This window comes from Enhydra lutris, unplaced genomic scaffold, assembly GCF_002288905.1.
Source record: "Enhydra lutris kenyoni isolate GAN:26980312 unplaced genomic scaffold, ASM228890v2 scaffoldscaffold11, whole genome shotgun sequence".
In the NCBI taxonomy this organism is placed as follows: domain Eukaryota; kingdom Metazoa; phylum Chordata; class Mammalia; order Carnivora; family Mustelidae; genus Enhydra; species Enhydra lutris.
The window spans coordinates 15,886,486-15,911,839 of record NW_019154095.1 but is presented as its reverse complement, the minus strand read 5'-3'; the positions used below and the strand labels follow the sequence as shown (position 1 = coordinate 15,911,839).

Sequence of the window (25,354 nt, the reverse complement as noted above, 5' to 3'; positions counted from 1 at the left end):
GGCGGATAGGTTGAAAAACGAGGAATGAAGCAAAATAATGAAATAAAAAACGGAGAAAGTTCCTAGGTGTTTGCCTGTCTCCAAGCATTGGAGCCTTTGTCCCCACAGCTCTGGTCCAACAGGTGCTGCCTTGAGTCCAGCTACGATAAAGATCCAAGTTCTGGTCACGAAGGCGGCAGGAGAAAACTGCCCAGGGAGACCGGCCCCCGGTTTGGGAGAGCACAGCAAACCGCCCCTGTCCGGGGACCCGGACCCCAGCGCGCACCTCCGCCTCCCACCACCCCGACCCCGCGCGTGCCCCGCAGCGGCTCGAAGGGGCCTGCCCCCCCGGGTTACCAGGCAACGGGCTGCCCCGGCGCGGAGCTACTGGGCGGAATGCGTGGGGGAAGGCAGTTGGGAGGAGACCTTCAGCGGCAGAAATGAGCCCTGGTGAGAGCCCAGCTGGGGAGCTGTCTCTTGAGGGGGAGCCCTGGGAAGTGGACGGGTAGGGAGGGCGCCGTCCCCTCCGCGCCCCGGCCCTTTCACCACCAAGGCGGGTCCCTTCTGGAGCGCCGATCTTCCCGACCAGCCGCGCACCCTGCTCTCCCCGGGGAGAAAACCGCCGCCTACATCCCCACGCCCAGCCTTTGCTTCCAGCCCTCGAGGCTCCGGGTCCCGCCGCGCTTAGTGGCCCCAGCGCGCCCTCCCGTGGCCGCTTCGGGCGCCCGCGTCCCGAATCACACGCCTCGCCTCCCTTCTCCCAACCAAGCTGAAAGCCACCTATGGTTCTGTTACAGAGAAGCATCAGGAGGAAGAGGACGAAGTTGACTGCGTTCTCCTTTCAGCGTCCAAGATCCTAAATTCCTCTGACGGGGTAAAGGAAAGTGGTGGCAGTGAAACAGGTAATATCTCCACTGCAGTGATGTTTCTGCCCCTTCACTATAGACAAGGGGTCCCCTGCCTAAATCCACGAGCCTGACAGGTGCACTTCCAGTCCACAGGTACTTCGGGGAACTATTATTATGGTACTAAAAAGAGCTAACGCAGCACACTTACATTGTGCCAGATGTGGTTCCAAGCATTTAAGTGTATCAATTCATTTAGTCCTCTCAACAACCCTATGGAGTAGGTACTACCATCATCCACATTTTATGAGGAAATTGAGGCACAGAGTGACTAACTAACTCCCCAGGTCTCACAGGTGGCAAATGACAAAGCCAGTATTCGGCAGGGCGGCTCCAGAGTCCAGCCTTACCTATCGTGCTACACTGTACTGCTTCTCTGAATACCAAAGAAGAATATTTTAGGCAGATGATAAAAAGATAGACACTTTTCCCAAAAGAAACTACTTTGTACAGGAAATATTTGTGGACTACAAGATATTGTATAGGGAGGCTATTTGAAATAAGCAAAGAGCTACAATTCCAAGCTCCACATGAACCACAAATAAGATATGTGTAAATACCCAGTTAGGGGTATCCTACTGAGAATCCTGCATTCTTACTTCCTTGAGAGAAGCTCCAGGAGGTTACACACCTCTTGGAAGAGCCTGGTGGTCAGTGTGACAAGCCAGGGAAGGAACAGAGCGCTCTGGGTAGAAGGTGGTATCTAAAGAGATGTGCTAAGTTTGGACCCCCGGTTGCCCAAAACCGACACGTGGCAAATGGGAATCCAGCCAGACACAGAGGCACTGAAGGAAGTGACCTGAGATCAGGGCAGGATTTCTGCACCGTACTAAACCCAGGACCTTCACAAACGCCTTATCGAGGGGCCCTGAAAAAAGAGCTAGAGCAGCCACATCTGAGTAGACCAAAGACAGCTGGATGCCCAGGAGCCATCAGTATAAGCAGCATCCCAGGGGAGGCCAGCGAGACAGTGTGGTGACCTGCCAGAACTCTTCTGTGCCCCACCATCCACAAAGACATGCAGGCATCCTTGTGCATAGGAAACCTGAACAGGGAGTAAGAGTCTTCACAGAGAATAGAGAGGCTGCGACAGCTCCATCTTTACCTCAAAGAGAGTATTTAAGGTGAGAAGAAATTGATGTACTTTAATTTGACAAGATCCTGTGTTCCCTAACATGAGTGAGATTCAGGGCTCTGGGGAAAGACACCAGCATCACAGAAAATGAAGCTGAGTGCAAAATAGCACATACATTAAGAGCCACAGTCCATCTGGCTAAAGCAGATGGGTTACAAGTGCAAGGTCTAGCAAGGGCAGATTTTTAGGAGCATAGATTCAAACTCGGGTGCTGCCTTCGATGGCAAAATTAGGAGGGATGACTTCTTTCTGTCCCCTTTTTCTTTTCTATCTATACCTCATTGTCACCATGTGATCCATTCCCTGAGTACTAACCAAGAGAATATTAACCCCATTTGTATAAATAATGCCAAGTTTAAAGAAACTCTATAGTATTTCTGAGGTCTCTTTAATTTTAAAAGAGTAAGTGGTTAGCCTATGTAATCCTTGATTGGTTGGAATGAAGATGTGAAGGATGCTTTGAAACTTCAGTATTCACAGTGTGCAGTTTTTAGCACCCTGTTCTACCCAAGTCTTCATTCATTCATCCAACCATCCATTCATTCATTCATCTAACAAATATTTTTGAACAAGCACTGTCCTAGGTGCTGGAGATCCAACAGCAAACAAAATGTGCAGAATCCCTGCTCACATGAAGCTTACCTTCTCCTGGAAGGAACAAATGAGATCGTGTGTAAGATGGGACTTGTAAATCCCATGGAGAAAAGTAATGCACAGAGAGAGTGGGGGAGTATCAGAGGTGGGTGAGGAGTGTGCGATTTTATTTTAAGTAGGGTGGTAGGAGACTTCACTGGGCAGATCACTTCTGAGCAAAGACCTGAAAAAGTGCAGATTTCCAAGGAAAGAGCATCTGAGCAGAGAGAACAGCAACAGTGAGGGCCCTGAGGTAGGAGAATGCCTGGCACATTTGAGGAACAGTTGGGGTGAAATGGGAAAGGGAAGGGAGAGGATCAGCAAGAAAATCGTGGGGGGGCACTGTAGTTCTGCGTCAGGATCTGGGGCATTATTCAGCACAAAATGGGAAACATTGAAGTTTCAAGCAGCCATCCCTCCATTGCAACTGGAAATTTGAAATTTCCTGACTTCTTATCATATCCATAATACCCTTGTCTCTGCAGTAGTGATTGGAATAAATATTTCTTGAGCATTTAGTTGGTACCATGCACTCTGCAAAGGGCTTTACCTACAAACTAGATAACTACTTGTGCTGTCCCTCATAGCAAGTGTATGCCAAAGCCAGGATTCAAGCACAGGCAGCCTGACTCTGTAGCTTCCCTGACAAAGACCCAAGCAGACGGTGTCACGCCTCATTAGGCTCTGTAAAACAGTTCCTTCTAGGAATGAATTTATATTGTCAGAGCAAAACTCTGCATTTGAATCTGAGAATGACAAAGCTTTGGCTACAGAGTACTTAACATTTTATATTGAGTCATTACTATGTTGCATTTTATTTTTTTATTATGTTGCATTTTAAAAACTTGTTTGTTCTCCTTCATCTGTTAGCTACAGGTATGCACTTAATACAGACATATCTCAGAGATATTGTGGCTTTGGTTCCAGACCATTGCAATAAAGAGAATATCACAATAAAGCAAGTTATATGAATTTTTTGGTTTCCCAGTGTCTATAAAAGTTATGTTTATATTACTGTAGTCTACTAAGCGTGCAATAGCATTGTCTATTTTTTTAAATGTACATAAAAATGTACGACTAAAAAATACTTATTTTTTTAAGATTTTATTTATTTATTTGAGAGAGAGACAGTAAGAGAGAGCATGAGAGGGGAGAAGGTCAGAGGGAAAAACAGACTCCCCGTGAAGCTGGGAGCCCGTTGTGGGACTCATCCAGGGACTCCGGAATCATGACCTGAGCCGAAGGCACTTGTTTAACCAACTGAGCCACCCAGGCGCCCTAAAAAATACCTTTTGCTAAAGAATGTTGACCATCATCTAAGCTTTCAGCAAGTTATTGTCACTGATTACAGATCACCATAACAAATATAATAACGAAAATTTTTGAAATTTTGTGAGAATTACCAAAATGTGACAAGAGACACAAAATAAGCAGATGCTACTGGGAAAAATGGCACCAATCGACTTGTTTGACACAGGGCTGCCGCAAACCTTCAATTTGTAAAAAATCGCAATATTTGCAAAACATAATAAAATGAGGTGTGCCTGTACGTTAACTATGACATAATCCTCTGCAGGTTTCAGAATAAATTCCCCATATCTTTAATTACTTCGAAAGCCATCCCACTGATAACTATCTTGTTTTTCACTCCTCACATTTAAATATGAGACAGCTAGACAATTTAATTCAATATAATATGAATACTATTTCTTGCATTCCCAGTAGAGTATCAGCTTCCAGGGCTGGGACCATATCTTTCACTTTGTTTACACACCTCTCAATATTGCATGTTTATCAAAGACTTAATAAATGATGACCTGTGATTGTGTTCCCCCTCCTGTGCCTCTTTGGTAATTTCCCTTCCAATTCTAGAATCATATAATTCTATGTGGTTATTTAAGTATTACTGAATTTTAAAATTAGCTTTCCTTTGGGAATAAGTAGTAGCCAGTGTCTCCAAAACTCATAAAAAAACAAAAAGTTTTTCTGATAGCCTTTAGAAAGCAATAAATCAAAACTACTCCAAATAACTATTTCACTCTTATTGTTTCCTCAATCTCTAAAACCCTTCACCACTACCTCTAAACTCATTACACAATCTCACACTGAGTGAAAAAAAAAAAAAAAAAAAAAACAAGCAGCAATCAGAGCCAAACTCCATGACCCTCAAACTTAAAATTTGCTGACCTACCTGCTTGTGCACCCATATTATCCGCTGTCCTCCATTTCTTGTTTGTCAAGTTTTTATTTAAATTCCAGTTAGTTACCATACAGTATAATATTAATTTCAGGTGTACAATACAGCGATTCAACACTTCCAAACTTCACCTGGTGCTGGTCACACACGTGCCCTCCTTAATCCCCATCACCTATGAAACCCACCCCCCTCCCCCCACCCTCTGGTAACCATCAGTTTGTTTTCTAGAGTTCAGAGTCCGCTTCTTGGTTTGCCTCTCTTTTTTCCCCCTTTGCTCCTTTGTTTTGTTTCTTAAATTCCACATGAATGAAATCATACGGTATCTGTCTTTCTCTGACTTATTTCACTTAGCATAATACTATCTCCACCATGTCACTGCAAATAGCACGATTTCATTCTTTTTTTATAGCTGAATAGTATCCCATATATATGTATACACACCACTTCTTTATCCATTTATCAGTCGATGGACACCTGGACTATTTCCATAATTTGGCCATTGTAGATAATGCTACCATAAATATCAAGGTGCATGTATTCCTTTGACTTAGTATTTTTTTTTATTCTTTGGGTAAATACCTAGTAGTACAATTGCTGGTTCATAGGGTAGATCTATTTTTAATCTTTTGTGGACCCTCCACACTGTTTTCCATAGCGGCTGCACCAGTTTGCATCCCCACTAACTGTGCAAGAAGGTTCCCCTTTCTCCACATCCTCACCAGCATCTGTTGTTTCTTGTGTTGTTGATTTTAGCCATTCTGACAGGTGTGAAGTGATGTCTCGTTGTAGTTTTGACTTGCATTTCCCTAATGATAAGTGATGTGGAGCATTTTTTCATGTGTCTGTTGGTCATCAGTATGTTTTCTTTGGAAAAATGTCTATTTGTGTTAACTGATCATTTTTAAATTAGATTATTTATTTTGGGGGTATTGATTTGTATAAGTTTTTTAAATATATTTTGGATACTAGCCCTTTATCAGATATGACATTTGCAAATATCTTCTCCCATTCTGTAGGTTGCTTTTTCGTTTTGCTAATGGTTTCCTTTGCTGTGCAGAAGCTTTTTTATTTTGATGTAGTCTTAATAGTTTATTTTTGCTTTTATTTTTCTGGCCTCAGGAGACATACCTAAAAAAGAATTTCCTATGGCCAATGTCAAAAAAGTTACTGTCTGTGTTCCCTTCTAGGATTCTTATGATTTCAGGTCTCACATTTAGGCCTTTAATCCATTTTGAATTTATTTATGTTGAAGTATAAGAAAGTGGCCCAGTTTCATTCATTTGCATGTAGCTGTCCAGTTTTCCCTACACCATTTGTTGAAGAGACTGTCCTTTTCCCACTGGATATTCTTTCCTGGTTTATCAAGGATTAATTGACCATATAATTATGGGTTTATTTATCAATTTCCTATTCTGTTCCATTGATCTATGTGTGTTTTTGTGCCAGTACCATACTGTTTTGATGACTACAGTTTTGTAATATAACTTGAAGTCCGGAATTGTGATGTCTCCTGCTTTGCTTTTCTAGTTGAAGATCACTTTGGCTATTCAGGGTCCTTTGTGGTTCCATACAAATTTTAGTATTGTTTGTTCCGGTTCTGTGAAAAATGCTATTGGTATTTTGATAAAGATTGCATTAAATATGGAGATTGCTTTGGATAGTATAGACATTTAACAATATTTGTTCTTCCAATCCATGAGGATGGAATGTCTTTCCATTCCTTTGTGTCACCTTTGATTTCTTTCATCAGTGTTTTAGAGTTTTTAGAGTACAAGTCTTTTACCACTTTGGTTCAGTTTATTCCCACGTATCTCATTGTTTGGGGAGCAATTGTAAATTGGATTGATTCCTTACTTTCTCTTTTCTGCTGCTTTATTATTGATGTATAGAAATGCAACAGATTCCTGTGCGTTGATTTTGTATCTTAAATTTACTGAATTGGTTTATCAGTTCTAACAGATTTTTGGTGGATTTGTTAGGGTTTTCTCTACACAGATTATCGTGTCATCTGCAAATAGCGAAAGTTTCATTTCTTCCTTGTCCATCTGGATTTTCTTTTGTTGTGTGATAGCTGTGTCTAGGACTTCCAATACTATGTTGAATTAAGGTGGTTTGAGTGGACATCCTTGTCTTGTTCCTGACCATAGAGGAAAAGCTCTCAGTTTTTCCCCATTTAGCTTGATATTAGCTATGGATTTTTCACAGATGGACTTTATTATGTTAAGGTGTGTTCCCTCTAAACCGACATTGTTGATGGTTTTTACCATGAATGGATGTTGTACTTTGTCAGATGCTTTCTCTGCACCTACTGAAATGATCACATGGTTCTTATCCTTTCTTTTATGAATGTGATGTATCATGTTGATTGATTTGAAAATACTGAACTGCCTTTGCAATCCAGGAAGAAATTCCACTTGATCTTGGTGAATGATCTGTCTAATGTATTGTTGGATTTGGTTTGTTAGTATTTGAGAATTTTTGTAACTATGCTCATCAGAGATATTGGCCTGTAGTTCTCTTTTTAGTGTTGTCTTTATCTTGTTTTGGTATCAGAATAATGTTGGCCTCATAGAATGAATTTGGAATCTTCCTTCCTTTTCTTTTTTTTGGAATAGTTTGAGAAAAATAGGTGTTAAGGACTTTTGTCTTGCTGTTTTTAAGATTTTTTTTCTTTATCACTATATGTTGCAAATTTAATTAGGCAATTTTCAGCTATTATTTCAAATAAATTTTTTGTTCTATTAAAAAGAAACATAAATTTAATACTAATCAAAAGTAACATGTATAATATGATCCCACTGTTCTAAAATAATTTCTTTTTTTCTGCATATATGCATAGAGAGCTGACTGAAAGGAGAGTACCTAAAATCCATAATGGTTGATTCTGGGTGGTAGGCTTCTAGGTAATATATTGGTTTGGATTTGCAATTTGAGTTCATTTAGAAGTTGTCTTAGAGTCTGAAAAACTTTGGGATGACTTGTTGCATTTTTCCAGATCTCACTTGAGTTTGTTTGTTTTTTTTTTAATCTAAGATGAACATTTCAGACTACTGTTTTATTTCTAGTAAGATACAAAGCTGAGCAACATCCAAACAGACTTACTGTCCCTCCCTGCCCTCTGATGAAGGTGAGATTCTTCAATTAAGCAAATAGCTCCAGGCTCTGAACCTCTCAGTGATGAGTGCCAGTTGCCAGATGAGGGTGGGAGGGTTCCTATACTCTGCAAACCAGCTCCTATAACATCTGGCAGACTGTCATTCCAAAGGAGAGATGGCTGACCTCTTTTAAAAACTTCTCTCAGGGCAGAAATTGTCAGCCTAGGGGCTGACATCATAACTCTCATTTCATTTGGGACACTGAATGTTTTTTAAATTATTTAATAAAAATTTACAAAGCAAGCAAAAAACCTATTTGGACAAAGAGAGATGTATGTCAGGAAATTTGCAAACGGTTTATAGTCTCTCCCCTGTTAGAGATCCATAACCTATTTTCTGGGAAGGAACACATGGATCTTTATAGTACTTTGCTTAAGAGCATGACAAAAATTGTGCTGGTAAGTCCAATTTGTTTTCCATGATGAGGAAAAACATCACATGGCCATTTCATAGACACTGAGACCTACACAGTACTTTGTCAAAGGTCTCCCATTACAGGATTATTAGTTTTTGTTTTTTTTTTTAATGCAGTTTATATTGCAGAAACAAAGATAATTGAGTTTTTGAGAGTTCCAAGTTTGGCATTACAAGTTAATCATTTGTTATAAAAGTAAAACCATTATTACAATCTCAAGTAGGTATTTTAAGCCAAGTGAAAATTATTTCTTGACCTTATTATGCGACTAGCATTGGGTTCTTCCTAATATGAACATCAAATTCTCATATCTCTGTCTCACTATCCAAGAAAGTTAGGAGACTACTTTCTATTACAGTTGTTTAAAAATAAAACTTAAGAATTAGATCATACGGTTTTTCAATTTTCTTTTTAGAATATGGCTGCATATCAGAATCGGAAAATCAAATACAACCACAATCAGCACTGAAAGTAAGTTCATTTTCATTTCATTTTTTTCCCAAATACCTGTGTAAAGGCTGATCTCTTTCAGAATAAATACTTCCAAAATGCATGTGGATTTTTCACAAAAATCTTCATGAAAATACATTGGAGAATTAGCAAGAATGACTAAGAATGTGAGTCCTTTGACCCTCATGTGATCATTTCTGTTAATAGGCAACTTTGGGGAACATATATAATAAGAAATAATAGCAATTTCAAAATGGTTCAATTTCATACCATGTTTCATTTTATTTACAGGCCCTTCAGCATCAGCTGGAATCATTTCAGGCTCTCCGAATACAGACTTTGCAGAATGTTAGCATGGTATGTTTCTTTTAATCTCTATTGGGAAATAACCAAACTTAAGATATCACCCCACATTTCCAAGCTAATGACCACTAGCCAACTGATTAGTTCATGTAGAATGTAATAAAATAAGGCCACAGCATATTCCAGGCTCAAAATTTGAGGGAAACTACATTCTATTATAGTTGAATTTGGATGCTACCGATATATAGTCTACAAATGGGAACTCTCATTATAAGTGATCTGAAATCTAACTCAAATTGACCCAGGGAAAAAATATATTTTATTAGCACAGGTAACTGAAAATCCTAGGGACAGTTCACTTGGCAGTGGCTTAATCCATATGATCAGGCCTTCGGTCATCAGAAACCCATCTCTTTATTTTGGTTCTACTTTCCACTGTACTGGATTCTCAGATTCCATGTGGTACCAAAAGGGCTGCTAGAAGCTCTAGGCTTTTATCCTTCCAGATTCCAGTCAGCAAAGAGACCATGTTTTTTTCTCCCTTAACAGTTTATACTGAAGTTCTTGGCCTGATTCTGACTGCCTGAGATTGTGTCATATGCAATGCTTGAATAAATAAATCACTGTTGAAAGGAAGGCAGTGTTCTGACTGGTTAGCTCTCAGTCATACACAGCTGAAAGTGGGATCACCAAAGGCACGCGGACTTTATCCAGAACAAATGAGGGATAGTACTAACAGAAGGATAGGGTATGGATACTGGTGATGCATAATACAACACATACTCACTAAAGACCCAATATAAACTTCATCGTAATATTCTTATACTAAAAGCAGCTGCAGGGAAATGGCAAGAGAAGACAAACTCCTCCTGAAGGGGACAGAAGATTCGATTCTGATGACAGAGATCAAAAGTCTCTGCTTTATTCAACAATATAAAAAATCAAAATCCAAAATTACTTGAATGTAGTTCTTAAAATTTTATCATTTTACTAAAGTAAGTTTTTCTGATAATATAAAGCCATATAATAATATATCATATCTATATAATATACATATGATATAATAAAGCCATAATTTTCTTTAAAATTTTTAATTTTCTTTAAAAATTCCTTTAATGATAGAGATTATTATAAATTAAATACATTTGTTTTATATTCTATATGATGGGAAAGAATTTTTAGGTCCAGGAAATTTAAAGGTATCTTTTAATTATAGTATCTATTATCCCTATACATTCATATGTTTCATATGTTTATAAGTTTATAAACTATAAGTTTATAAGTGTATAAATCTGAAATCAAATTCTAACATCAATTTATCTTTTAAAGGTGCAGTCTGAAATCAGTGAAATCTTGAACAAAAGTATTATTGAAGTAGAAAACCCACAATATAGCTCAGAAAAAAATCTAGTATTCGGCACATGCATTGAAAAAGCTTTGGTATGTTATTCTGTACAAAACTATTTCTATATTCAGTCACTTCAAAAACGTTACTACAATCAGTTTATCTTCACCTTTACATTCTTAACCTTCTTCAAGGGTCAAATGGACTGTCAGAGGAATACCTAAAATATTCCCAAGTAAATTGAAATATAAGGCAGATTTTTTTAGCCTGTCTATCCACTTAAGAATTTTTCTACTTTTAGGATTGACCAAGACCTGAGGTGAATTCTTTAGAAACAGGTTGGAACCAGAGTCACTCTGTCTACCCTGATTAGAACTCACATTTCTAGAACAGTCACAGCCCTAGAGTCATCTGAAATAGGAATGCAAGCTAAGGTTGACAAATAGCCCAGAGTGGAAATACTCATTTTCCTTAAATTTCCTATTGCATTTGACCTATTGCTTCTATCTTCCCCATCTATCTACAATGGTCTCTTAAGGGGTTCTAAATTTCTATTTCTGATATTGAAGGGTTGGCCCATGTATGTCAGCCTCTGAGGAAATAAGTATAATTTCTAAGCAAATTGTGAAGACCAGAGTTACAGATCTCAAAATAACTGCTGTTAGATTTTTTCTGGAGAAAATGAGTCATATTCACTAGGCTTCTTTGCCTATAGAAATGGATAAAATGTTCATCTGGGCTATAAAAATAAATCCTCCACAAAATATTTTCTTGATTTTCTTGTCATGTGGCAAATGATAGTACATTTATACTATGCTTTTTATTGTCACCAGCCTATGGAGAATCAAGAAGAAGTCCTTTCTATGGAGAAAATTCATCCTTTTGAGGAGTCCAACACTATTCATTCAACAGAAGAAAAATTCAACAGTGATATTGTTAACAGTCTCTGTCAAGGTATAGATATTCCATCCCAGATACATTTCAAGGACCTATTAACCTGGAGAACTTCAACAGATAATTCAGCTTCAAACATAATTATGAGCCCTTCAGAAAATTCTGACATATTAAAGAATTATAATAACCTTTATAGTTTTCTACCTCATGCACCTCAAAATGTGATGTCTCAAGGTGATACAGTAATTCTGGATAAATCCAAAATTACTGAGCCTTTCCTCAAGCATGGATTTTGTGAAAATTTAGATGATATCTGCCATTCTATCAAACAAATGAAGGAAGAACTACAGAAGTCACATGATAGAGAACTGGCACTTACAAATGAACTTCAGACTTTAAAAACTGACACAAATGTTCCAAGAAATGGTAAATATGACCTGTCCCACAGTCACAAGGAAAAAATTAACTTTATTAAGGAAGAAAATATAGAAAGCAATTTAAATGAAGATATAAAATCAAAGAGAATTTCAGAATTAGAGGCATTAGTAAACAAATTACTCCCATTCAGGGAAACAGTATCAAAATTCCATGTGAATTTTTGCAGGAAATGTAAAAGGTTATCCAAGAGTGAAATGCACAGGGGAAAGAGAAGTGAGAAAAACAGTAAAGAAATTCCTATCACTGGCAAGAATATTACAGATTTAAAATTCCATTCCAGAGTTCCAAGACATACACTGTCATTCTTTGACCCAACAAAATATGAAATGAAAGACAAAGAGACAAGACCACTAACAAGACAAGGACCAATAATGTTTGAAAATGAGAAAACATCCAAAGTCAATTCTGTTACTGAGCAGTGTGTTGCAAAAATTCAGTACTTACAGAATTACCTAAAAGAATCTATGCAGATACAGAAAAAAGTAACAGAACTGGAGAATAAAAATCTAACCCTTAAGAACAAAATAAAACCTCTTGTCTTTACTACACAATCTCTGATACAGAAAATCGAAACATATGAAAAGGAACTTAAGAATTTGGTTGAAGAAAAGAATGCTATTCAGTCCAAGTTAATTAAAACAGAAGAAGATGGTAAAGAATGTCTTAAAGAATTGAAAAAAATAATTAGTAAATATAATGTTCTTGTAGGACAAAACAAAACTCTAGAGGAAAAAAATAGTCAACTTTCTTTGGAGAAGCAACAAATGATAGAAACATTAGATCAACTAAAAAGTAAAGAACACAAAACTCAAAATGATATGGCCATTGTCAATAATGAAAATAATCGAATGATTATGGAAATGGAATCAATGAAAACAAATATTCTATTGATACAAGATGAAAAGGAAATGCTAGAGAAAAAAACATACCAGCTTCTAAAGGAAAGAAGCTCAGTTGAAAACGAACTGAAGGAAAATCAGCTAGAGATAATGCAGCTAAAAGAGAAAGTAAGGTTGGCAAAAACTGAACAAGATACACTTCTTCAAATAATAGAAACAGTTAAAAATGAAAAACTTAATCTTGAAACAACATTACAAGAATCTATTGCTGCTAAAGAAATGATGGAAAGAGAAATGGAGAATATTCAAACCTACCAATCTACTGCAGAGGAGAATTTTCTGAAAGAAATAAAAAATGCAAAATCAGAAGCAAGTATTTATAAGAATAGTTTGTCAGAAATGGGCACTGAATGTGAAATGTTATCAAAAATGGTAATGGAAATTAAAACAGATAATCAGATTCTAAAAGAAGAACTAAAAAAACATAGTAAAGAAAATATAAAATTTGAAAATAGCATCAGTAGACTTGCAGAAGATAAAATACTTTTAGAAAACTATGTAAGAAGTATAGAAAATGAAAGGGATACCTTAGAATTTGAGATGCGGAATCTTCAAAGAGAGTATTTAAATCTAAGTGAAAAAATCCATAGTCCACAGAAGGACCCATCAAAAAAGGATTATATTTCAAGAAGAGAGAAATTCCATTTGGACAACTATGATACTTATGAAGACACCTCCAGTCCCAGGAGTAGGCCTTTGGCTCCTGATTTGAAAGGTATGTGATATTGTGGTGAATTAGTAGAGATGTGTTTAAGATTTTTCTCACCCATTGAGCACTAGCCAGAGTACAGTAATAAGAAGGAAACTTTTAAGATGAATACAATTTAGTCTTGTAAGATTTGTATCCAATTTATTATATATTAGAATTATTTAGGACCTTTGCTCTTTGGGAGCACCTGAGTGGCTCATTTGGTTAAGTGTCTGTCTCTTGATCTCAAGTCTTGATCTCAGGGTCATGAGTTCAAGCCCCGCATTAGGCTCAATGCTGGGCATGGAGCGTACTTTAAAAAAAAAAAAAAGAGAGAGAGAGAAAAGGGAATTTTTCTCTTTTGATAAGACTCATGTTGTTACTTATATCACTTCTCTACATTGTATATGCACACAGCAACTTTGACAGAGAGCAGGGATTTTGTTTCTGTTTTATCAAGTATACTTGGCACACCCACGATAAAAAAAAAAAAATTCTTTTTTTTTCCAGGAATTCCAAGTCAACTATATCAATTGCTTCCATCCAAGATATGTAAATAAATTTCTAAAATCAATGTTTCAAAATCCTTTGTCCAGTACTTTTTTCTCCACAAAATTATTTTTTAATTTATTTATTTGAGAGAGAGAACATCTGGGGGGGGGGTGGGGAGGGTTAGAGGAAGAGGGAGAGAGAGAATCTCAAGCAGTTTAAAAGAGCAATTAACATATAAAAGATAGTTCTAGAACTCTGCCAAACTATGGAGGAGCTGGGCGAACACTTTCCAAGTCATAGGGACTGAAGAATGACACCTTAAAAGCACAGATGAGAACAGAGTGTGGTTGCTCTGCCTGCCTGCCTCAGTAAACCCTGGGACGACAAGCACGCAACAGCCCCAGCTGTGATGTGACACAAAAAAAGCTATAGCTTAAAAGGGGAAAGGAGGGGAGCCTGGGTGTCTCAGCTGAGCGACCAGCTCTTGATTTTGGCTCAGGTTGTGGTCCCAGGGTCCGGGACTGGAGCCCCATGTGGAGCTCCATGCTCAGTGGGCAGTCTGCTTGAGATCCTCTGCCCCCCCGTGCCCCTCCCCCATCCTCGTTCTGGCACATGCACGTTCTCCCCCCCTCTCTAAAATAAATAAATCTTTAAGATAAAAATAAGAAAATAAAAGGGCAAAGGAACCGCGGAAACACTCCCTGAATCCGAGGGACTGCTCAACACCACAGCTAGCCCTGGAACTGCAAGCCCACGCTAACCCCAGTTGCACCTGGGCATGGGGGGGGCGATTAAATTAAGAAAAAAAAATGCTTTTTTATATTTGTTTTTTCCTTTTATTTCTATTCTTTTTTTTTCTTTCCACCCCTTCGCCCCTTTTTCTTTTCTTTAAAAAGATTAAGTTTAACATTGCGCCTGGCATATGAGACAGCACTAGAACTCCACCAGAGGCTAGGGGAGCTTCCAGAACACTCTCTGGGTCGGAGGGTCTGGTGGATATGGTTTATGCTCCCCCTTGAAAGCATGGACCAGTGCATGGTCCAGGTACCCTGGCTGACCTGCCATCTCAGTGAGCCCCAGACCTGTAGCCACATAAGCCCCAGCCATCCCATCAAGGCAGCCAAAGGACAGTGCGCACCAGGACACCTCTGGATAGCGTTCACTACAGCCCCATCCCTCACACCAAGGTGACACAGGTGCAAAGCACCCTAGAACATAAGAGGCCCTCACCACTTCGCCTTCAGACAGTTTATTAGGGCTCCCTAGGTGCAAAGCACTCCAGAACCTTTGAGTGGATGTCTGCCTCAGACCCAGCTGTCTGGCAGGGTGCCCCTCACACAGAGCACCCTAGAAACCTTGGCTGGTGTTACATTGGTTTCAGCCATCCCACAGGGTACCCCTATGCAAGGCACCCCGGAACACACCTGCCTGTACCAGACTCAGTTCCAGCGGCCTGGCCAGAAGACCCTCCTCACTGAGAACATGGTGCACCCTGGCTTGCACCCAATTCAGCTTTAGCTGTCCTGCTAAAGGTGCCCCCTTTGCAGAGCATCCCAGGATCTCCTGGCCTGTCCCCCATCTCAGAGTCAACTGTCCCTTCAGGATACTCACAGATAGTCCTGGAACACTCATTTATATCTACATCAGCTTCACTATCCTGCCAAGGTGTCCTCTGTACATAGAGACCCAACCCTCCCCCCCCACTCCCGAGTGCATCCACTTGAGCTCAGCTGTCCTGCCAGGGCATCCTCTGTGTGGTGAGCTCAGGGACCTCCTGTGCACAACACCTAGGCTTCAGCTTCCCCCTGCTCTGGGCACACCTTGCTCAGAGCATCCCAGGGCACCCCAGCTTATACCCACATCAGCTTCAGCTGTCCTGCCAGGGTGCCATCAACACAGAGAATCTTGGGACAACTTGGCTTGTGTCCGCTTCAGCTTCAGCTGCCCTGCTGGGCCTAAAGACACACAGACTGGAAGTGAAGGGTTGGAAACACAGTTACCATGCAAATGGGCATGAGCAGGGGGAAAGCCAGAGTAGCAATATTTATATCACACAAAATAGATTTTAAAACAAAGACTGTAATATGAGGCAAAGAAGGGCATTACGTAATGATAAAGGGATCAAACCAACAAGAGGACATAACAATTGTAAATATCTACACACAAAACACAGGAGCCCTTAAACATAAAGCAAATATTAACAAAGAGAAGAAATGACAGGAATGTAATAACAGCAGGGGATTTTAACACTCCACTTGCATCAGTGGATAGATCATCCAGACAGAAAATCCATAAGGAAACAGTGTCTTGTAATGACATATTAGACCAGATAGACATAACATACACAGAACAGTCCCCCCAGAAACAACAGAATACACATTCCTTTCAAATTCACATGGGGTATTCTCCAGAATAGATCACATATTAAGCCACCAAACAAGCCTCAATAAATTTCAGAAGATTGGATTCATACCATGCATCTTTTCTGACCACAATGGTATGAAACTAGAACTAAATCACAAGAAAAAAATTGTAAGAAACACAAACATGTGAAGGCTGAACAACATGATACTTGAACAACCAGTGGGTCAGTGGAGCAAAGAATAAATATTAAAAAGTACACAGAAACAAATGAAAACATGATGATTCAAAATCCTTGGGACCTGCAAAATGAGTTCTAAGACTATATAGCGATACAGGCTTACCTCAAGAAACAAGGGGGAAAAAAAAAAAGTAAAAGTTCAACCTAACCCTACACCTAAAGGAACTAGGTAAAGAGAAACAAAACCAAAGGTGAGTAGAAGGAAGCAAATAATAAAAGAGCAGAAATAAATGACAGACAGATGCACACACACACACACACACACACACACTCAATGAAACCCAACACATGGTTCTTTGAAAAAATAACCAAAAATTTTTTTTTAATTTTATTTTTTATAAACATATATTTTTATCCCCAGGGGTACAGGTCTGTGAATCGCCAGGTTTACACACTTCACAGCACTCATCATAGCACATACCCTCCCCAATGTCCATAATCCCACCCCCCCAAACCCCCTCCCCCCATTAACCCACAGTTTGTTTTGTGAGAATAAGAGTCACTTATGGTTTGTCTCCCTCCCAATCCCATCTTGTTTCATTTACTCTTCTCCTACCCCCTTAAGCCCCCATGTTGCATCTCCTCTCCCTCATATCAGGGAGATCATATGATAGTTGTCTTTCTCCGATTGACTAAAAATAACCAAAATTTATAAGCTCTTAGACTTATCAAGGAAGAAAAGAGAAAGGATCCAAATAAATAAAATCAGAAACAAGACAGAATAACTGACATCACAGAAATACAAAGGATTATAAGAGAATATCATGAAAAATTATATGTCAACAAACTGGGACAGAATGGATAAATTCCTAGAAACACAAAGTCTTCCAAAACTGAATCAGGAAGAAATAAATATTCAAACAGGCCAATTACTAGTAATAAAACTTAGCCAGTAATCAACCATCAAAAAATAAAAGTCCAGGACTGGGATAATTCACAGGTAAATTCTACCAAACATTTAAAGAAGAGTTAAAACCTATTCCCTTCAAACTATTCCAAAAAATAGAGAAAGGAAAGCTTCCAAATACATTCTATGAGGCCAACGTTACCCTGATACTAAAAGCAGAAGACACCACAAAAAAGAAAACATGGGTACAAAGATCCTCAACAAAGGAGAATTGGGTGGCTCAGTTGGTTAAGCATCTGCCTTCAGCCCAGGTCATGATCCCAGAGTCCTGGAATCAAGTTCCACATCTGACTCTCTATCCAGCAGGGAGTCTTGTTTCTCCCTCTTCCTCTGTCCCTCCTCCATTCGTCCTCTCTCTCTCTCTTTCTCAAATAAGTGAATTTTTTTTTAAAGATACTGAAAAAATCACAAACCGCATTCAACAATACACTGAAGGGATCACTCACCACAATCAAGTGGGGTTCATTTTAAGGATGCAAGAATGGTTCAATATTCACAAATCAATATAACACACCACACCAACAAAACAAAGGATAAAAATCATATGATCATCTCAATAAATGCAGAAAAAATTTGATAAAATTTAATATCATTTCATGATGAAAAAAAAATTTCAACAAATTGGGTTTAGAGGAAATATACCTGAACATAAGAAAGGCCATTTTTTAAAAATCCACAGCAAACATCTTACTCAATGGACAAAAACTGAGAGCTTTTCTTCTAAGATCAGGAACAAGACAAAGATGTCCATTCTTGCCACTTTTATTCAACATAGTACTGGAAGTCCTAGCCACAGCAATCAGATGAGAAATAAGAAGCATCCATATTGGTAAAGAAGTTAAAACATCACTATTTACAAATGACATGATACTATACATAGAACACCCTAAAGACTTCACCAAAACAAACAAACAAATGTTAGAAATAACCAAAAAAGCCTGTTAGAAGTAACAAATGAACTCAGTAAATTTGCAGGATACAAAACACCCAGAAATTGGCAGCATTTCTATACACTAATAATGAAGTAGCATAAAGAGAAATTAAGAAAATAACTCAACTTACAACTGTACCAAAAAGAATAAAATATCTAGGATATTATTTAACTAACAAAAGAGGTAAAAGGCCTACACACTGAGAACTATAAAACACTGATGAAAGAAATTGAAGATGACACAAACAAATGAGCTTGGGTTAAAAGAATTAATATTGTTAAAATGTCCATATCACCCAAAGGAACCTACAGATTGAATGCAATACCTATCAAATACCAACAGCATTTTTCACAAAACGAGAGCAAAAATTACTCAGATTGCATAGAATCACAAAAGACCCTGAAGAGCCAACGTAATCTTGAGAAAAGGCAGGGAGAAGGGACAAATGTGTGAAGAGGAGTGGAAAATGGAGGCTTTCAGTTATGGAATGAATAAGTTACAGGAATAAAAGGCACAACATAAGAAATATAGTCAATGATATTGTAACAGCATTGTGTGGTGACAGATGGTAGCTACACTTGTACTTAGCATAGCATAATGTTTAAACTTGTCAAACCACTATGTTATAAACCTGAAGCTAATGTTACATTGTGTGCCAACTACATTCAAATAAAAATTAATTTTAAAAAAGTAATGACGCTCACAAATGTGAAAAACTATGGTCTCACATTCTCCTTTATTATAAAATTATACAAATGGAAAAAAAAAGAATGAATTTGGGTATTGAAAAAAGAAGTAAAGGTGAGCATTGTATCAATTTAAATACAGAATTAAGACTAAAGACTTAGTTACAAAATAGACAGTTACAAAATAGAATATTTGTGCTAAAACCGCTGCCAAAAACCCAAGTAGATCCTTTTACTTTTAACTTATGTGCTTACATTGAAAGTGGGTTTATTTTAGAAAGCACATAAATGGGTCTTTCTTTTTACCAAGCCTGACAATCTATGCCTTCAAAAAGCAGTGTTTAGCTATTTACATTTAATGTAATTATCAATATGTTTAATATGATTGATCTTTATGTATTTGATTTCTATTTGTCCCATCTATTTTATTCCTTTTATCTTTTCCTGCCTTCTTTTGGATTAAGTACTTAGGATTACATCTTCTCTCCAATTTATCTTATCAGAAATTTCTGTTTACTTTTTAAAGGCTGTTCTACAGTTATATATTTTTAGCTAACTACTGATTTTCTTCAAATGATACTATAGCAATTCATACACAACGGAAGACTCTTGTATCTCTATTTCCCTCCTCCCATTTTTTGTGCTACTGTTATTTAGAATTTATTTTTGTATATGTTATAAACCCAACACATTTTTAATAGTTTTACTACAAATAATAAGTTATCTCTGATTCTTTGAAGAAATTAAACTAGGAGAGGAAAAGAAATTTGGGTGCCTCAGTGGGTTAAGCCTCTGCCTTTGGTTCAGATCATGATTTCAGGATCCTGGGATTGAACCTCGCGTGGGGTTCTCCGCTCAGCAGGGAGCATGCTTCCCCCTCTCTCTGCCTGCCTCGGCCTGCTTGTGGTCTCTGTCAAATAAATAAATAAAATTGTTTATTAAAAGGTTTTTCTATTTATCATTTCTAGCATCCTCTTTAAAAATTTTTTAATTTAATTAATTTATTTATTAATTTATTTATTTAAGTAGGCTCCATGCTCAACATGGGGCTCGAACTCACAACCCTGAGATCAGGAGTCACATGTTCCAATGACCCAGCCAGTCATGTGCTCCTCTAGCATCTTTTAAAACCATGTTTCCATCTGATCATTTTATTCTACCTAAAAATTTCCCTTAACATTTATTGTAATCCAAGTCTTTATTTCACCTTAGTGTTTTGGAAAAAAGAAATGGAAAAAAGTGTTTCAGTGAATTTAGAATATATATATATATATTATATATTATATATATAATATATATATATATATATATATAGAATATAGAACATAGAATTCTGAATTGACAGTTTCCTTGAACTCTTTGAAGTTGTCATTCTTTTTCTGACTTACATCATTTCTGATAAGAATTCTCATATACAGTTTTTTTCCTCTGGCAGATGTTAAGATTTTTCTCTTTATCACTGCTTTCCAATCATTTTATTATGATGTGTCTTGGTGTGCAATTTTATTTCTGTTTATCCTGCTTATTATTCCTTGGGCATCTTAAATTAGGGTCTTTCTTCACATTTGGAAATTTTCAGCCACTATTTCTTTAAATCTTTTTCTCTCTGCCACTTTCTAAGACTTGAAAACACATATGATACTTGATACTGTTCTAGAGCTCACTGACATTCCTTTCATTTTCTTTTTAGTCTTTTTTTCTGTGTGTTTCACTTTGAACTTTTTCTATTTTTATATCCTCAAGTTCACTATTTTTTTTTCCTTTTGCAATGCCTAATTTGTTATTATCCCCATTTACTAAAAATTTTCGTTTCAGTATTTTCTTCATCTCTAGATTCTCCATCTGGTCTTGTTTATGCCTTTAATTTCTCTCCTCATTGTGCTCATATTTTCCTTTAAATACATTAACATAGTTATAATAGCTATTCTAATGTCCTCGCTGCTGATTCCATCTTCTCTGCCATTTGGGGGCTTGTTTCTGATGACTAATTTTTTTTTCTGGTTATTTTCCTGCTTCTTGGCATGTCTAGTAGTGTTTTATTGGAAGGAAAATACCATATTTCATATTGTTAGTTGTCCCCTTTACAGAAAAGCGGATAGTTCTATTGAGATTAGTTACTTCTGTTTCATTTTGATCCTTATGAGACTTGTTTTAAAACTTTTGTTAGGGTGGGTCTAGGGCAACCTTTAACACAGTCTAGATCCTCTGGGATTGGAACTGAATGCCCTAAGAGACTGACAAAGACCCTCCATGGGCTGGTAGGAACTTCCCATTCTCAAAAGATGCCTGGTGCTCTATAAGCTGTGGGAACCACTTAGCTGACATGTCCCTAGTTGTCCTTTGCCTTCTTTCATGGGGTTAAATTCCATTTGCCTTAGGTGTCAGCAGAATTAAGGGTACTCCAGTGCACAATTCTAAACTCTTTTCCTATGTAGCTCTTTCCTCTCTAGAACTCTACCCCATAAGTTCCAGACACTTTAGACTCCCTGAGTTCCAATTTCTGTCTCACCTGAGCAAGGCTACCATACTTTGAGGTTTCCCTCCATCATCTCCAGTCCAGAAGGTGCCTCCAAATAAAAAGCAATTGCAGTTGTTTTTTTCTCGTTGATCAGTCTTGCACTGTGTCCAATGTCTAAGAAGAGGGGTTGTGTATGTTTTGTACAGTTTTCAATTGTTTAAGTTAGGAGAATAAGTCCAGCCCCTCTTTCTCTACCTTGGCCAGAAGGCAATTTGGGACAGTCAAGTTTGGGAAGTTTAGAAAGTCCTATGAATGAACAGAACATAGCAGTGATTTTTCTAGGTAGCTAGTAAATCTGTAGGAATGTTTTTCCACTGACTCTCCCTCATCTCTAGAAAAGCTGCCTGTGACTATGGGTATGTGTATACAGCTATTGACTAGCCATTCTTCACTTAAAGATGTCTAAGTAGAGAGCCACACTTTAGGCTATGGAGGCCTCCAGAAAAACAACCAGGCTAAGTATTATTATGAGAATAATGCCAGAATAAAAACCTTACTCTTGTAGCCCTAATTTTCCTTAGGTAAATCTTCCAAATGTTTAGAGGCAAGATCTTTTATTTTTTTATCTGGGGTTAAAATTCTGGGCTGCCCAAAACACTGAGGATAGAAAAGAGGTGGGAGAAAAAAAGAAATAGACTGAGAAAGGCTTTCCTAAACACACTTTAAGTTAAATGTTTCTAGCTTGCTCTTTCTTTCTTTCTGGTCTATTGTATTTTTTTGAAACTCCTTATTCTCTGATGATCCCTTTACATTATACATTTTTCTAGGCTCATTATTTTAATGTTATATTTTCAGTGTCAGAGAAAGAATGCCAGCAAATAAATGTGTTCTCCCGCCAGTTTTAATTGGCATTTAATTTAAATGCCCTATTAATGTTGTAGTTATGTTATAAATAGTCCCATACTATATTTTTGGTTGGAACAAATATCCTCTTTCAAATTTTCCTACCGGTATTTTCATATTTTGTCTTCAAAATAAAATTTAAAAGTAGCTATTCAAGTTTTATTATTTTTAATTCTGTAGGGTTTTTTATTAAACTGCATTTAATCTATTGATGTAGTAGAGAGAAATAGAATGTTTACATATTGAGTCTCCCTGGAACATCATACATTGTTCAGGCCATTCTTTTATATCTGCATTTTAATCCTAAGTTTCCATAGCTTGTTTTCTATTGTAAATACAATAGCTTCACGCTTTCTAATTGTCATATTAAAAAAAAAACTATCTTTTTTGCAGATCATTATATACATCCTGTTTATTGGCCTATTTTATTATTTCTAATATTGTTCAATAATTTCTTTTTACATAATCGGTAAGTAACTATATCATCTGCAAGTAATGATATTGTATTTCTTTTTTTAATATTTATTCCCCTCAGGAATTTTTTGTCTTATTGCATTAACTGGATTTTCCAATAGTGTTAGAGTTATTGATGGCTCCAGCTTAATGTTAGTTACAATTCTGATAGATATCCTTTATAAAGTAAGAAAGGTTCTTCCTAATCCTCACCTCCTAAGAGGTTTTAAGTGGAAAGGGTATTTAATTTTGTCAAATGGCTCTTCAGCATCTATTGGGAAAACATGTATTTTTTCCATTTTAATATATTAAGTTAATTATAATAATAGATCCAATAATGTCAAGCTATCATATAGCCATAGAATAATCAATATTATTTTATGATCATTTAAAATGTGGATTCCTTTGGCTAGTACTTGATTCTGTTTTTTTTATGAGTGAAAAATATTATTTTCCTTCCCAGCTATCCTTGTTCAGTTATATTAGCCTCATAAAATAAATTGAAACTCTTTTCATATTTTTTCTATGACCAAGATAATATAAATAACAAAAGGTTGGGGCACTTCAGTGGCTCAGTCGGTTAAGTGTCCAACTCTTGACTGTAGCTCAGGTCATGATCTCAGGGTCATGAGATGGAGCCCCGAGTGGGCCTCTGCACTCAGTGCTGTGTCTGCTTGAGATTCTCTCTGTCCCTCTCCCTTTGCCCTCCTCCACTTGCACTTGTGCACTCTCTCTCTAAATAAACAAGTGAAATTTTTAAAAATGAAATCAGTGACCATCATAACTAATTTATGCCCCTTAAATCAAGTGTGTGTGTGTGTGTGTGTGTTCCTCTGTTATCATTTCAAATATCTTAGTTTTTCCACAGATTTCACTATTCCTATAACTGGTTTCTGTGTTTGCTTTTTTGTAAATTGACACAATGCATTTATGTAAACTCTTAATAAGCTCTGCCAATTGTCATACTGTTTCTTACACCCTCCAGTAAGGTATTAGATGAGCATTCCCATCTATGAATATTATATGAAGTGTGTATTGCCATTAGAGGCACATCAATAAAAATTAATTATAGCTAACAAAGGTAAAAGTGTAAATGAGCAATTATTTAGATTTTAATAAAATTTGAAAATATATATCTCACTGCAAAAGAATGAATACATTTATAAGGCTTATTCAGTAACACTTATCAATATATATGACTTTTATTCAGTTATGTGCACCTGGTGAAATTATTCCTAAAGACAAATGTATTCCCTCTGGGTCACATTACATCCTGGATATTGTCTTCAAGATGTTCAATCTACACTGTCTTTTGCATAGGAAATAAAGATTTTAAATATTCTTTTAGAAAAAAGTAAATAGTATGAGATATAAAAATAAATAAATAAAATATTAAAAATAAAATAAATTATATAAAAATAAATAAATATATATTGGAGACATTCCCCCCCAAAGTATGTATGTATGTGTATACATATGTGTGTGTGTAATAGATATATATTACAACCGTAAAAATTTTCTGTACCATCTGTAATCCTTTTAAAAGCCAGATTCAGCTGAATTGACATAAATCCCCCCCTCCGAAAAAAAAAAAAAAAAGCAGGTTGAAAAGAAGAGTACTGCAGCCTTTATATATTCTGATTTCTAGCTCTGAGAAGTCTAGAATGGCAAAAGGACAAGTACTAAGGAAGTCACCATGGATCAAAAATAACTTCCCCAATATATTACATTAATAGAGATAATAAATTTCCTTTTTTAAATACTACCACTACCACCCCCAATTGAATAAGGATTGTTAATAAAGACCTTACTGTAAATTACAGTATGTCTGTAAATCATATCTTTTAAGAACAGGTATTTTTTAAAGTGGTAGGGCAAATGAAAAAGAGATAATCTGGGAACAAGAGAATAAGACCAAGAGGGAGATGTTCCAGGAGAGGCAGCTTTGGAGAGCTACAAATGCGCATGACAGGACACCAAAGACAAACTTCATCCATCTTGTAACTTTGTATTTTTATAAGATACTCAACTAAAAGGGCATTCCCCATTTTCCCTTCCTTCAACTCATCCTGGGGCTGCCACTGGCTAATATGAAGTGTTACACAGGCCATAAATAGAAGGCATGAAACCACATAAAAGGAGACATTTACCTGACTCTCTAAAGTGTATACATTAATCTATGCAATATGAGTGGATCCATATTTCTTTTTGATGTTAAGAATGCTTTAATTCTGTGACACTTGGATAAGCTGTCATTCCAATTTTCAGATACCTCCAGGAAGAAACACAAGGTAAGAACTTAATGTGCTCTTTCTATCCCACCAACTCCAGCCTTCACCCTGGCTTTCCAAGCTTGCAATTCTTCAACATTAGGACTAAGCTTTCAAATGACAGACAGCACTTTGGGATTTTATGGAAGGTCTAAACATTATTATATTCTCCCCAGAACGCATATCTAAACAAAGATCAATAACCATATATTAAA

General features: G+C 37.1%; 1 protein-coding gene across 1 annotated transcript; it reads left to right on the top strand.

Moving 5' to 3' along the window:
* Positions 1-350: 350 nt before the first annotated feature.
* Positions 351-14,016, top strand: LOC111144597 (coiled-coil domain containing 110). Its single transcript, XM_022498975.1, has 7 exons — positions 351-429; positions 777-881; positions 8,835-8,890; positions 9,161-9,226; positions 10,502-10,612; positions 11,351-13,463; positions 13,947-14,016. Exons 1-7 carry the CDS (start codon positions 420-422, stop codon positions 13,994-13,996), a joined length of 2,511 nt encoding a protein of 836 aa, XP_022354683.1. The 5' UTR covers positions 351-419; the 3' UTR covers positions 13,997-14,016.
* Positions 14,017-25,354: the final 11,338 nt, after the last annotated feature.

What these genes read in the sequence shown, in the direction of transcription:
- LOC111144597 (XM_022498975.1), top strand. An exon ending in AAGTGGTGGCAGTGAAACAG is followed by an intron (nt 882 to 8,834) that starts GTAATATCTCCA and finishes TTTTCTTTTTAG; the next exon opens with AATATGGCTGCATATCAGAA. An exon ending in TTTGGCTCCTGATTTGAAAG is followed by an intron (nt 13,464 to 13,946) that starts GTATGTGATATT and finishes TTTTTTTTCCAG; the next exon opens with GAATTCCAAGTCAACTATAT.